We start from the raw sequence: 15347 nt of genomic DNA on the forward strand, positions 1-15347 counted from the left end.
CTCTCTCTCAGAATCAGAATTGGCACCATCACGTGCAGCAATAAGGGCCAATGTATCTTCATCAAAGTCACTTGTAGAATCATATTCTCCATCTTCACGCACCAACATCACACGCTTGGTTCTGCATTCTCTATCTATGTGACCAGATCCCAAGCATTTGCGACATTGAATGTCGCGCGTCTTCCCCGTGGAGGCCATGGAAGATGAACTCCGAGGAGGACCAGCAGGTGGTGCTCGTGATGCAGGCGCGGTGTACTTGGAGGTAGTAGGTGCTGGTGCAGTCCCATGAGATGGTGGCGTTGATTGTCGCGGAGACCACGACGATGTACGACCTGCAGAAACATTAGCTCTTCTCCATGGTGGTTGACGATCCTGCACTTCACGTTCAGCTTTGCAAGCAAGATGAAAAAAGCGAGTAATAGTGTTGTACTCCTTATAATCTAAAATATGCTGAATCTCTTTATTCAAACCACCAAAGAAACGTGCAAGCATAGCCTCATTATCCTCTACAATACCACAGTGAATCATGCCAGTTTGCAATTCTTGATAATAGTCTTCTACAGAATTTTTTCCTTGTTCTAAGCGAGACAATTTTTTCAGCAAATCACGTTGATAATGTGGAGGAACAAAACGAGTACGCATAACAAGTTTTAACCCAATCCAAGTAGTAGGAATATTAGCATGATGTACTCTACAATGCTCAGACCACCAAATAGATGCAAAATCTGTGAACTCACAAGTAGCAGCACTAACACGCAAGTGATCAGGGTATTTTAAACATGCAAAGCGTTGTTCTACTTCCAATTCCCATGTAAGATATGCATCAGGATTATATCTACCCTCAAATGACGGAATATTCAGTTTCAGTTTAGCAGCATGATCATCATCATTACGTATCGGGCGTGGAGGTGGGCAGCGTTGCGGTTCAGTTGTCGTGGACGACCAGGTGCAGGTTGTTCGACTTCCTCGCCGTCCAGCACGTTCTCCTCGACCTGCTCGTCTGCGTCCCCTTTATAATCTTCGTAGCCTTCATCATAAGGCGTGGCATGTGCAGCTGCTGCAGCAGGAGCGGTACCCGCATGCACATCCGCACGAGGAACGCGGCGTGCGCGTCGTCGCACGTTGTCGCGGGGTGGAGGCAACCGAGTCAAGAGCTCCTGAAACTTGGCGTCGAGCTTGGAGTTGAAAGCTGCCTCGAGGTCATCCAGCTTGTCCAGCGCGTCGGTGAGTTTGGCATCCACGTCACCAATGCGCGCCTCGGTGTCGCGTGCATGCCCGCCCAAAAGGTGGGTGAAGTGAGCATGCAACTCCTCACTCGTCATCTTGGCCGGGTCAACAGCGGCCGGTGTAGGTCCTGACATGGTTAGTACTTAAAAAGCACACATGTATATGCCTAGAAACTACGGAATATGGTGGTTCACGCGCAATTCGTCAAGCAAAATACAAAGCTCTTACAAGTTCTTACCAAACAGGAAGAAGGTGATACAACAACCAAAAGGATCAGCGTCTCCAAAGATTGCCAAAGCGATTACCAGGTTTCGACACAGTGCACGTGGAGACAATATAGAGCTGTAGGAAGGCTAATATGGTAGCAAACAGCAATTGTCAAAACAGCAATGCAATATTGAAAGTATGCTCAACAACGGTACTGTGCTGGTCCTAGGCTAGACCGTACTAGAGACGCGAGCCTAGAACACTAACAAGGTCACGGCGCGGCACACAAGCAACTAGCAGCGATGAGGTGGCGGTGATGTGGCGAACCGAGATGCGAAAAATCACTATGATGGAAAGTGTCTCAAACTGATCCCCGAGGTCTAAAAACAGTATAGCCTCAGAAATTTTTTTTGTCGAATTTTTCGGGAGTGCTCCGGAAAGCGCGCAGGTGCCAAAAAAATGTCGCTATAACGGCCAGTGGCGAAAAGTGATCGCCAAAGTGAAAAACCAATGTAGCCAGAATTTTTTTCGAAGGCGTTTCCAGACCTTTTTTTTCTCTCCTTCCAATTACTTACTGGCGGCCGAAACTTATCTCACGGAAATTTTTCTACAGCACAGGATGAAGTTAGAAGGCAACAGCTATTAAGGAAAAACAGAAAAACCTTAGTCTACACGGACTCTGTCGCGGCAGAGAAACAGCACAAATCCGTGTCGTGGTAGGAACCGGGGTATATGGAAGGTGTATATGGCGATGGCGGAAGTATATGGCAGGTGTATATGGCGATGGCGGAAGTATATGGCAGGTGTATATGGTAGTGGCGGAAGTATATGGTGGGTGTATATGGTGGTGATCTGCGGATGGTGCGAGCGGGCGGCGATCTGGTGGGTGTATATGGTGGGTGATGATCTGCGAGCGATGCGAGTATGCGGCGGCGGCGTAACTAGTATGACCAGAACTCGAAACTCTAAAGGAACTAGACGCTAAGACCAGCAACTCGACACGAAGATGCAGACACAAATTCAACTATGCAAAACTGAAAAGACAATGCAAGGCGTGGCAGGGGGTTTATGGGATGATGATCTAAAACCCTAACAGTATTTTTGGCTTTTTCGTGGTTTATGGGTATGATGGCAGATGCAATCTACACTAGGAAAACAGTAAAATCTCACCGAGCAACCTGAAATCTGATACCACTTGATAGGGCAAAGGTGACCGATCTTTCGATGAGAGTATGATAGCATCGATTTGTTGGTGGAGTTCGTGCTTGACGATCCGACTACACGTGCAAAGCTCGTGCGCCAATGCAATCGCTAGGACAATCTCCTGGAGTTACTAATCTTGCGGATGCACGATCAGCCTGACCAGCGAGGGTCTTAATTTCTACCTGAAATCGAGAACAAGTAAGAACTAATGATGCAATCAGAATATTGCGGATAAAAGATGAAAGCTTTATTGAATAAGGTGGAATTCCGAATAGTCAGTCTTGTTCTGAGCGTTGGCCTCTAAAGAAGTACGAGAGAGTTGCAGCAATGGCTAACTTTTAGTCTAATCAAAATCCAAGTCTAAACGTGACGGCTATGGGGGTATTTAAAGGAGGAAAAGGTGGGGTTTCAGCCAGCCATACATATGGTGGCCGAACCAAACCCTAGAAGGCCTTTCCCCCTTTAATACGGACTCTAAAAAGTGTCTGACTTAATTCCTGCGAAAATGACATGGGCCTGACCCAAAACTAAAGGTGACGCGGCACCATATTATGCTATGGACGAAATTATGAAGTGGAAAACTCTATATTTCGTCCGTGTCTTCATCTCCTCTTATGGTGGCTTCAAAGTTCTGAAATCTCCACTTGCGGCGTCATCTTCAATCCTCAAATGCTTGCTGCCATCTCCTCCAGGCGTGATCATGCTCCAATGCTTGTCATCCTCATCCATGCTTGGTCCATCATTCCAAAGAGTAACAAACATATCTGATTTAGGCAGCATCATATTCTCATGTATGTGAGGAATAGTTCCAAGAAACGAAAGTACCTGATAGTTAAGTTGTTTGGCACGAGCTCAAGTGATTGGTCCTTGTATTTGTGGGGCTGTAGGTACAGCGGTTGTATCAAGAGATGGGATGTACTCATCACTCCTTCTGAAGGCATAGGGATGAGCCATACGTACTCCTCTTGTATCTCTTTGAAAATATCATGCCCTATGTAGCTGTTGTTGGAGAAAATATTGACTTGCTCTTGCTAGATCCTCCATAAATTGTAGATTTCTAGATGCCTCCTTTTAAACACCACATACCACTAACACGCCACAAGAAGAACAAGTAAGAAATATGATCATAAGCATCAATGAAATCATAAGAAAGCACCACAAATTCACACCAGATAATTAACTAAGAGGAGCATGCATGATCATTACCAAAGTGGATCACAAGTTCATCCTACCACCACAACTATGATGTCAACCTACGACCACAACAAAAATGGGTGTCATTCAGACACCACAAGTTTACCATCACATTCGGGGTTAGTATATATACCACCTCATAAAAATATACAGGCCATCAGAAATTTTTAGGCCCTAGCTACAACCAAAATGTACACCATCACCATCACCTCCATGCATCCCCACCTCCAAGTGTCGTGGGAATCAAGGATACCCCCGCTTCACTTGTTCATTTTATTCCAAGTTGTGCTCCAGCTATACATAAAATGATATCAAGCACGAAGCGTTGAGGGATCCTGATGTGATCTTACAATATCTATTCATGTATATGGCAGAGGGTAGTGTTTGCATCATCACATCATTTGTTAACATGATTGACCTACGACGTGCCATTGAATTATGAAACAATCAGTGGTAGGGGTACTTATCATTCTAGGAGTCATCAAGCTTGCAGTTTCATGAGTCTTCCCATCAGCATTGGCCATTCATTCATGCATCCTCGCATTATGCCCTGAAAACATAATGCCAGATGCAAGTCAGCTAGATCCTCCAGGTAGTAAGAAATGTGGAAAAAAAAAGAGATCAAGAAGCCATGGATATTTTTCTCACCTCTTACTCTGCAGAAGACCCGTCTCAAGATAAACTGTCTGTGGTTAATTCTAGAGAAGATTTTTTTTGCCTCATCCAGACAATAGGAAAGTTGTTTCCTGGTTGATTAAGTCTAACTAAAGAAAGGTTACATAAACACTGCTACTCAATAGAAAAAACACAATAGCACGGCTCATACCCAATCACTTATTTTTCCTTCTTTATTCAAGTCATCTACAGTGTACAAGTTGACTATTTGAATTCAACTACGTTTACACATAAATAAAAAAAGGTATCCGGAGTTCAGCTACAATAAACAGAAAGTGGCCAGAATATTTCTACAGCTATGGAGGCAAAGAACATTTGATCAAATGACCTTTCTTATCGCTTTTGAATTGAAAAGACATACTAACAGGCTAAGAGCTGTCAAAAATCAGCAGAACCACGAGCGAAAAATGTTATGTGGAAGTTTCGCTGTCCCTCACAATCGGCTGTTCACCTTCAAACTCTGATATCACGATAAGCGAATCTGTCATTTCAAGAGAAAGTGGCTCCAACTTGTTTGTAGGATTTATATGCTGTCATGGTTAAACAAAAGATGAATTAAGATAGATGATCAAGACCGAATCATGAAATCTGAAAAGAACGTCATGTCTACAGAAATCAGATATAAATAAGTTAGGTAGCTTTTTAATAGTAAAGTTAGAAAGAACCTGTTCTGAAAAAAATCTAATTTACTTTGGGAACATCATTTCCACATTATCTAACAAATAAAAAGAGAGTATTGACCTGCTTCTGGTCCTTAACGTAGCCAATAGCAACTTCACGACGCAAAACTGCCCTTTCAGACAGCTCCGAGAATGATATTTTTTCTCTTTCCTTCATGTACAGTCCTATCTCCTATAATGAGCACATGCAGCACAGACAGATGATTGAATGATCGCAAGCAGCAAAGAATTTACTGGGAATACAAATTATGGTCATGTTACCTTAATATAAATCTCATCTCCTTCAGCATCCAGAATATCCTTCCATACTTCATTCAGCTCGCTACATTCCGCAACTACATTTCATTTTTATCATGAGACAGAGCCTTCTGGGAAAATAAAGAGCCAAATGATAAGTAGTGAACCAACCTTGTGCCGTCACAAGACTCATAACTTCCTCTGCGCCAACAAACGAAAGGGAGGGTCTTATTCTAGATATCTGCATAAAAAGCAGAGATAAGAACTTATTTCCAAAATTAAATATTTATGAACTTGGGAGTTGAGATATAGTAGATTCTTACTTGCTTTCCCAGTCCTGTGTCTACAATTTCTGATACAAGATGCTGAACCTAACACATTCAAGTACAAATTTGTAAAATCAAGCAAATTAGTGTTCTGTTAGTATTGGAGTACTTATAAGAAAAAACATTGCATGAAATGACTAATTGGACCACACCAAGTTAAATTCAAGCACGAAACTAAATAGCCTTGGAGAACTGTCTATTTTGTTGGCCCACTAGTAACATAAATAGCAAGGATTTGTTGATTCCGGGCCAGGTTTTTCAAGACGGATCAGATTTATCAATATGGAAACATGGAAGTTCACTTGAACATTCTGAACATTATTTGTAATGACAAGAACTGACCTTAATGTCATTTTTCCGGCAAATATTTTCAGCAAGGAGAAGGGTATATGCTAATTGTTTATCGGCCTGTACAGTATCTGCAAAAACATACATGGATGAAACTTCTCCCTATATAAGGAAATGGTATGGTAATCCAAAGATCGACCAGGGAGCACATGCTTCTGATGCAAAAAAAAAAGAGCATCAAGTGTTTTTGAAAGCAATTACACATGCAAATGTTGGGAGTCCTTTATATACGCAAATGTTGTTCAAAAAATATCAGTTTATACCCTGTGGAGAAATCAAGTTTAGTGCTTAAAATTTTACTAGACAAAGTACTGGAATTTGTTTTTCTTTCCAATGTACAAAGAAAGTTCTTTTTTCATGAATACAAGTATATGAAAGACTACAACTGTACATGCGTAATTTTATGTGGAGATTTTGAACATTTGTAAATGGATTTTTTGAAACCACTGGTTCATCCCAGGTGCAAAGTGCATGTGCGCCTGGCAAGCATTATTGTCTCTCCAAAATGGCATATTTCTGTTGTTGGCATGCTACTCATACCTCCAATTAGCCAGTCTCTGTCAGATATCACGACAATTGAAATAGGAACATTTTTGTCACATTTGGCGGATTTTCTGATGTTAATAATTGCTTCCTTCAAAATATCATAGTTCATTGGACATCCCACCTGTATGGACATCATCACATAAAAATTACCAAATAACAAGAGTACAATATTTTTATGTCTAGAAGAATCTTTTCCATGATCTTCAAAGTTCAAAGGTACTGCACAAAAGAGAGACAGAGAGAGACCTTATGAGTAACTTTAATATTTTTAAGTTGGCTCTGCATTAGGGGGTTGACAACACTCGTCCGCTCTGTAATAGGGGTTTCTGACAAGACTTCCTGCACGTTAAAGTGAATTTGTTATACAAGTTCCACCCTATGATTGCATGAGAGCACTAGCATCATAGACCTGCCATTTTATTGCAACAATTATAATGTGAGAGCAGTATATTTATTTCTTGTGACACATGTGTCTATACATACCAATACACTACCAGGTCCAAGGTAATTATCATATTCTCGAATCATGTCAATAATTTTCGGCCTCCAACCAACAATAAGTATGCATTCCCTTGGTCCAAGTGTACATTCGTTGCTCTGCATAAAATGAAGCATTTGATCAACCCAATAAATTGAGAAGGGAAGAATTCCCAGCATTACATCAAATTTTACCTTAGATAGTGATTTTGACGGGCGCTCTACAATGTTCTTTAGCCGTGTTTCCTTCAGCTCGGTAACCACACTCGTAGATCTTTGAGCCTCATTTGAGTCTGAGTAATGACTTGAATTTTTTGTTTCTTCAGGTACATTTAAAAATGTATACTGTGGTTTTCTCCTCCCACAAACAGGAGCGATAAGAAGCAACTGTGAAGCAACGAAATGAAGAGTGCATCATGTAATCAACTAAAAAGTTATATACCAAACGTCCTGGCATGACTGATGATATAAAAGCAAAATATACATCCATCCATCTTCTTCTTATTTTCCATTAACAATACAGCTCATACTGCTTTCTTTCTGTTTCCCCGTAAAGTTTGGGTCACGAAAAAGGACCAAGGATACTAGCAACATGTTCATAAGTTTGCATAGGCTTATGTCAATGTTAAGTAGCTAACAGAATATGTAATATATACCATGGGGGCAACACAAATTATTACACTATATTAAACAGAATAATAATTTAAGAACTGAAAAGTTTCTAGTAATTACTTTTAGGAACCAATTTTTCTCATGGAATCCTATAACTAGAGACAAAGATTTGGTCCGCAGATATGGAAAATAACAACCAGAAATTACATACTTTATCTGTTTCTTTCAACATTGTGTCTTCACTTGGGTGGAAGTGAATCCTTCCGTACCGAAAAATACCACAAACAACCGCCTGATCATGAGCATAAAGGGGAATCATAACAGAGAAGTGGTGCAGACTGCTGATTTTAGGCATTCACTTATTTGAAACAACATTACGTCTTGGATTTTACGTCTCACATCCTTAAACTTTATGCCTCCTACTTCAGGAATGCTGAAAAGGCTGAAGATATTTTCTGCAGGATAAAACAACCCAAGTCAAGAAGCCAAAGGATAAAGGTCATATCATCTAGACTAAAGATAAGGCAGATACGGATAGCCAAATTAATGCAAGGCAAAAGCATGCATACGGGCGAGCCAATAATGAGTTTGAGTCAAATATGTGTATGGGTAGGTTATGAGATGGGCTTGGAGAGTGTTGAAGTATTGCAATAGGGTACTGCAAGGCGTCTGGATAGGGTAGGAACAAAGTCCGCACATGGTGCAATGGGTTGAACATGATCAAACCCAGAGAGTAATCGTGTTGCGTTGTAACAAGCTGCACAGTTTTGTTGGGAACCATGGAGTCTGCAAAAACTCTTTCCTAATCTTGTTGTAATGATATACTAATTATCTTCTGCATATTCGTGAAAAAAAGGCCTGTGTTGCTCCGTATTTGGGAATGCAGGTATAGCAGCCAAACAGACTTGGCGGCCGGATGCTCGTGTAGCGGGCCCCAGGAAAAATGGGGGCTGGAATACTATTCAAAGGGCCTGCGATAGCGCAACAAATTTTTCTAATAAATGCTAGGTTATAAGTTATTCCACTGGCGGTGTAGCACTGAAATCACAAATGCCTAATTGCGTACTTTGCCATAGTAAACGACAAGTACTTTGAGAAATATAGATGAGGAAAAAAGGCATGTCTGGCATGTGGTCATGACTAAAATTGGCCATAAAAATATGGAAAAATATCTAGCCAGAAAGTGCAGTATTAGAGCATTACACAGCATCTATTGACCACTATTTAGTTGAGAAACAAAATTTCGGCTCCCATGTATGAGTGGTTTCGAGGTTAGGCACGAAACAGAAGGGCAGCAAAATATATCAAGTAAACTTTATCGGCAAATCCAGCAGTGGCTAATCAATAATTGCATGTCAGATGCAATTATTTGTTGATTTCCTGGGATTTGGTGCTGTGTCCTGTCAGCTGCTAATCCTTAAATAGAATAACAACAGCCATCTGCACCCTTCCCAACATTATTTTACCAGGAAAATCATAAAGATAAGAGCAGTACTGCGAGAATTAAGCAAGTGTCGGTAGATTTTAAGAAGGCCCTTTTGCCTAGAGCACTGCACAAATAGCTTAGAAGCAACCATCTCCACCGGTTGCACATTTAAGCCTGTGATTGATTTCAGAAGTTCGATGGTGGTTGAGTTAGAAGCCTACAATTATACAGCAAGGTCAATACATAAATGCCTAATGTTGATGTATACAACTTTTAATATAAATGGTGGAGCCCGTACATACCTCAACAATGGTAGGAACTGATGCAATTTGTGGAACAGATTGGAGAGCCAATAGAGAAATAAATGCATCTGTATCAACTTCATATCTGACCATATTCAACAAGATGTGTTTTAGATAAATAAAGCAAAACCAAGTAATCAAGCAACAGGTCAACAGCAGAAGTTCTGTTATGGTGCATGGGCCCTATAGCAGTGGTCTTATCGTGCTATATTGGACCGCTAATTTCGCTGGTTAGTTACTAGACAATTCTATAAAAGGACATCCATATTGTAATTTGAGAATTAGGCAAAGATTAATCAGAAATTATAAATTCTCCCTCTTCTCAGTCCGGCCTCCTAGCCATGGACCCTACTAAATCATGCAGACAGCACATTTCCTTTCAAATTAACTGCTGCTGCTAACAAATAATACATAAAATTCAGCATATGGCATCTATATCCAATAAGGAAAATAAACAAAAAAAATCTTTTGAAGAGTTTATCTTGCTACATTTTCTAATATAGCTGCTGTTTTTCTCAAGCTATTCATCTTAAAACTTCTAATTGAAAAGTTTCAAATGTCCCATCCAATACTAGAACAATGGATACCACATATAGCAATCCACTTCACAGGATTTTGATGGCCCACACAGATATCAATGGAGTATACAAAATAACACAAACTTGCGTTCTCCAAAATCATTTCCAATACAGCAAACATAGAGGGAATCACATGTCTATATGATAGTATACATACCGTTCATTCTTTGATGGTAAGATGATTATAGACTTTGCTTTGTTTGCTGCTGCTCTTTCAAATGATTTTGTCAAGCTAAGGCTACAACTGCAATTTTAAGTGAAGTAAAAACTGAGTTTTCACATATCAAGTGAAACCTCTCTTCTAAGGGTAAATAGATTGAAACAAGTTGCATGTGTTCAGAAAGCATCACAAGAAGTGTATAATCCCTTTTACCTCTTGGTGAATAAATCAACATGGTTTAAATCTTTAGATATGCTCTCTGCAAGCTTCTCGATATGCTTTCTGGGAAGTTCCGAGAGAAGGAGAATTCTCTGCTTCCTTTACATTATTCAAAGAAGGGTAATGTGCTGTATTAGATCAAGTAGATAGATATTGCCTAAATGCTAAGGCTATCCTTCAGTTACCTTGCTGTAGCAGTACCTACGCGGATTGCTGATTCATGGAACTTATTCAACTGATTCAATATGGATGTCAGATGACTATTGACTCCGCAGATGATGATATGATCATCCTCAAGGACTTGTAATTGTGCCCCTTCCCTTACCTTATACATTTGGGTCTGTGCAGAACCAGGTGACAGTTTAAAGGCTTTTACATCGATATGACGAAAATTCACCTCAGTTTCATACTATACTGAAATAAAACTCACTCTAAATTGTTCCGTCATTGCGCTTAACAAACGAGAATAGAACAATATACCCCAGATAGCAAGAAAGAACCCAATAACACGCTCAATACGCGTCTTTTGCTGTGAAAAAAAGCAAAAGAGTGTATTAAATAGAGCTCTTTACAATAAAAATATCCATAGAATGGTTCAATCAACAGCAAGGTCACATAACTAAGCATATTCTTCTTAAGTCAGAAAGCAATTGGCACTTACTCTTAGATGAGTAGATGATGAACATAGACATGCCCAAGCTTCCCATAAGCACTCCTCCAGAGGCTGTTCCTTCTTCCTGAAAAAGAAACCAGTATTTTAATTTTGTTAGTACTGACCAGTGAATATGTATGATATCCTTTTTGAGAAACAGAAAAGAAAAAAATCAAAACAATGCATGCACTTTTAAATAAGAAGTTACAGACCTGAACTTATGAAACAGCAGTCCTCCAATAAACACGATAGAAAAGCACGTGACGAGCAAAGTGATAATAGACCTATGAAGACAGTCAAACAAAGTAGCAAGTTAATTGACCATGAAAAAGGAACTTCAGTTATTATATGATGAACTTTTGGAACCCAGCAACTGCAACAGTATGGAAAAAGATGCATTGCACAATACCAAATATACATGTCTAGATAGTAAAAGCTAGGTATATTTCACTTACAAGGCAATGTTTCGGTCAAGCTGTGTATTGAATAGATAGTACAAGCGTGAAATACTCCATCTGACATCAGGCAGTGGTGGAAGAGTCACGTCTAACTTAAGAGGCGCAGGTGTTCTGATAGGATCAGACATGCAAGCAAATGGCAAACTTGTAATATTGTGCGACATCACAGGGAACAATTTCATCATCAACTGTATCTGGCCTATAACAACTCTGATGAGAAGGCATAACGTGATGCTTACTATAGTCACCACGTTGGAGTTTCCCTGCCAAGTTGAATAGACATTGGACATTTAGTAAACAGAACGTACATTGAAGAGTACCTGTTGCAAAGTAATGTGTCTAAGGGGAAGTATGTGTTGACTATGATGGAGAATGCTGCTTACATAGGGTTATGGCTAGTTTTCCTATTCCTGGGTAATTGCAGGTTCCTCGACTTCTCTAGAACCACTACTTGTCAAACAAGTACAGGACTACTTTGAGCTAGATATCTAGGCCAAAATACCTTCTATATGTCTCCTCACAAGGGAATGCATAGGTCGTCAAACCATACTTCCAAAGGCACGAATGGGTTATATTTTTTGTGGTACTATCATATACTGGCCTTGTCCTCCAGGAAATACAAGTTGCATATTTCCTACCATGGTATCAGAGCTCTAGGTTCTCTCCCACCACATGCGCAACCCGTGCTCGTCTCATTACAATTTCCGATCTAATCCATCTGCTCCACGCCACCGGTACACAACTTGCTCATCCGTGCTGAGCTACTACGAAGGACTCATTGTCCCTGCAATTAGTGATGTGTCCCTGGTACACTGCACTGAAGGACCACGTGCCAGAGCTCCACCAACTGGGAGTTGCTCACCCTTCCAGTCAGGCTGCCGGCGCCGCCTGACCATCAGGCCATCACGCCGCCTCCCAACTTCTTGCAGACTTTGCGATTCATTGATCCATATTCCATCATAATCATGGACCAATCTGGTTGTGGTCACCCCCGAAGGAACAACTCAAACTGGTATTTATTAGTGAGATAGGCCTTGTGCACTGGGCTAACACTTAACTCGGCAAAAATCAACTAATGCTCTCGGAAACAATTTATGCACTCAGATTGTCCTAGAGGCTATAGATTATCAGAAGACTGAATAATCAACCAGTGAAAAAAATTATCACCTTAGCAGGAAAGCATAGGTGATTTTCTGTCTCTGACGCAGCCGGCATTTCCACATTAGGCATGATTCCCTTGCCGCCTGGCCTCTTTGCCGAATCGAACACTCTTGCCACTCCTGGTAAAGGTAAAGCATGAACAGAGACCACGCAGTATGAATGATACATCACCCAATTCGTCATGGGTCACAAGCTTTTACAGTTACAACTCCCCTCTATCTACAGTTCTTGACAACTAAGTACCGGAGGAAGAGATTGCTACATTTTGTACAACGAACCTCGGTTGCTGCTGCCGCTGGGGAGATGGCTAGCCGGACAGCGCACCCCGATCCCGCCGGCGCGACAGATGTGAAATCGGCCTGGGAACGCACGGAACCTATAACACACGTCTCCTCTCAGGAATTAGCGTGTGGATAAGAACAGCGGAAGATCAAATCAAAGGCATCGCTGCCGGTCACCGGCCGCCACATGCATGTGTAGTATAATGTACGACTCCATCAACAGTATCGGGTGTACCTGAGGAGTGCCCGGGGCGGCCGGGAGCGGAGAGCGGACACCGGCGACGAGGCGGCGGCGGCTGCGTCGAGCTGCGACCTCATCTCGGCGGCAATTAATCCGCGGCGGCGGAGGAAACGAAGCCGCGATAGGGGAGCATATGCGGGAGTGGACTGGAGTTGTTGACTTTACTGGGCTGCGCGGGGATACGGGATGGCTTCGAAGTTCCAAGAAAATATATGTAGCATTACTTTTCTGAAGAGAATGGCTTCCTCCGAATGAAATGGGGTTGGCGAGAGGAGAGCAGGGACACAAATAATCCGAGGATAAGGGCGTGCCCGAGAAACTTTTCCATCAGGGCAAAGCTACATTTTGTTTGTATACCATCTCAAAAATATCTCATTTGTACGTGTCTCGGTGAACTTTTCCTCAAACGATAATTTTGGTGGTGAGAAGCAGAAAATTATACTACTCCATCAGTACTATAGTTGTTGCGGTTAGAGCATCTCTACCAGATTCCATATTTTTAAATCTGTAAAAACAAGAGTAGAAGGTACTAAAAATTTAGATATAGGCTCATTTAGGCCCTGTTTGTTTAAATGACTTTTAAATTGTTGAAATTGAAAAAGCGATTGTAGGAAGCATTTGTGAGAAGCGAGAGATTTGATGTTTGGTAGAAGTCTTTGTGGATGGTCATTCTTTGGTAAGAAGGATGAAATATCTGAAATGCCCCTGAATGCTGATGAACTTCTATAAATGCCAATTTGAGACGAATTAGCTAATTCTGAGTTTTTAACATAATTTTCATGCTCCAGGATTGAATTACGTCGATATAATTATGTCAGAAGACTTGTTCATATTAAATATATAAAACTTGCCCATATTTACCCAAAAGAGCAACAAGTTTGAAAAAAATCTAGATATATATTATAAGATTTGTCTATATGAACTCAGAAAAGCTAGAAGTATTCTCAACGCCTAGCCACCTTCCTTGATATAAACAAAACGTTGGCTATGTTATCACGAGTGTTGTTCATGCTAACATTATCATCTTCCAAATCATTGCCCAAATAATATTACAACAACAGTACTACTCCTAGTAACGAGTAACAATAGTACAGTTCTCCTTTTCATGCAGCCCATCCACTACCGAATCAGCACACCACGATGTGCCTTATCCTTGTTAAAAAAAAAACGATGTGCCTTATCATTTCCCCACTACGCTTTCTCTATTCTCCAAATCCCAACTCCCAAATCGCAATCCCAGGAAAAAAAGTCCCAAATTCGATGTGAAGATGATGGACACAGGCTGCCGCCTCCATTCCATTCGTCGTCCGCAAGCTATTTTCCAAATCCAGTGCACCTCCACTTCACATGGATGGATCTCCCGAGTTGTGACTATGCGGGTCAGTGGCGGCGAAGCAAAGCTGGCGGGGTCGGAGCAGGACGTCGGTGAGCCGTCGGAGAACGCCGCAGGGACGGTGTCGGATGAGGAACGGCGACGCCGAGCCTCCAGGTGCTCCCGTCTCCGGCGGCTGACGGGATCGAGAGCCACCCGTGCTGCGCGCCCCGTGCTGCGCCCGGTCGGGAACAGGGTGGAGGAGGCTGGCCTGCACGTCGGCGGCGCGGCCGGCGGTGGGGAACGGCGGAGGCGGCGGCCAATCCCTAACCCAAGCCAGCCAGGAGAATGGGGAAAATGCGGTCGGGGGCTGTGCGTGTCTTCCGTTTGGCAGGCATCTAGTTTATATGGACTGGCAATTTTTTCGTAAATATGGTGAAGTATAGTGGGCAATTCAGTCATTGGTACTGCGGGAAGCAGGAAAAAGCTCGGGAAGCACCTTCCGCGTCGCTTTTGCTGCGGTAGGCTCGTCTAGTGCAATTTCGGGCCGCGCTTCTCCACAGCGCTTGTCAATTTTTGGGTGTTTGTTTAGGCTTCTACTTTTGGACCTCAAAAGCAGAAGCAGAAGCCCAAACAAACAGACCCTTAGAGCTCGCACGGATCAGATTCCGTATGTACAAACTAAAAAACTCGAAATCAAATTTCACGTGAGAATCCAACATAAGATCAAGTTCATCAGTACATTTTAACTTGATTTACAACATACATTGCAAAATCAACACAATTATGCATAAATCTACGCGACCGGTAACCTATCTAAAGATA

General features: G+C 41.7%; 1 protein-coding gene across 1 annotated transcript; it reads right to left on the minus strand.

The window, feature by feature from the left end:
• Positions 1 to 4642: 4642 nt before the first annotated feature.
• Positions 4643 to 13468, minus strand: LOC127302013 (putative ion channel POLLUX-like 2). The gene is made up of 24 exons (XM_051332361.2): positions 13205 to 13468; positions 12967 to 13064; positions 12695 to 12807; positions 11525 to 11790; positions 11282 to 11353; positions 11079 to 11154; positions 10848 to 10946; positions 10603 to 10757; positions 10412 to 10516; positions 10196 to 10282; positions 9461 to 9545; positions 9228 to 9375; positions 8111 to 8187; positions 7944 to 8024; positions 7316 to 7507; positions 7127 to 7240; positions 6890 to 6982; positions 6638 to 6764; positions 6092 to 6168; positions 5747 to 5794; positions 5595 to 5664; positions 5448 to 5521; positions 5248 to 5358; positions 4643 to 5036 (listed from the first exon to the last, which is right to left on the minus strand). The coding sequence occupies exons 1-24, from the start codon at positions 13285 to 13287 to the stop codon at positions 4917 to 4919; spliced, it is 2571 nt and encodes an 856-aa protein (XP_051188321.1). The 5' UTR covers positions 13288 to 13468; the 3' UTR covers positions 4643 to 4916.
• Between the last annotated feature and the right edge of the window lie 1879 nt (positions 13469 to 15347).

Source organism: Lolium perenne, chromosome 1 (genome assembly GCF_019359855.2).
Source record: "Lolium perenne isolate Kyuss_39 chromosome 1, Kyuss_2.0, whole genome shotgun sequence".
In the NCBI taxonomy this organism is placed as follows: Eukaryota; Viridiplantae; Streptophyta; class Magnoliopsida; order Poales; family Poaceae; genus Lolium; species Lolium perenne.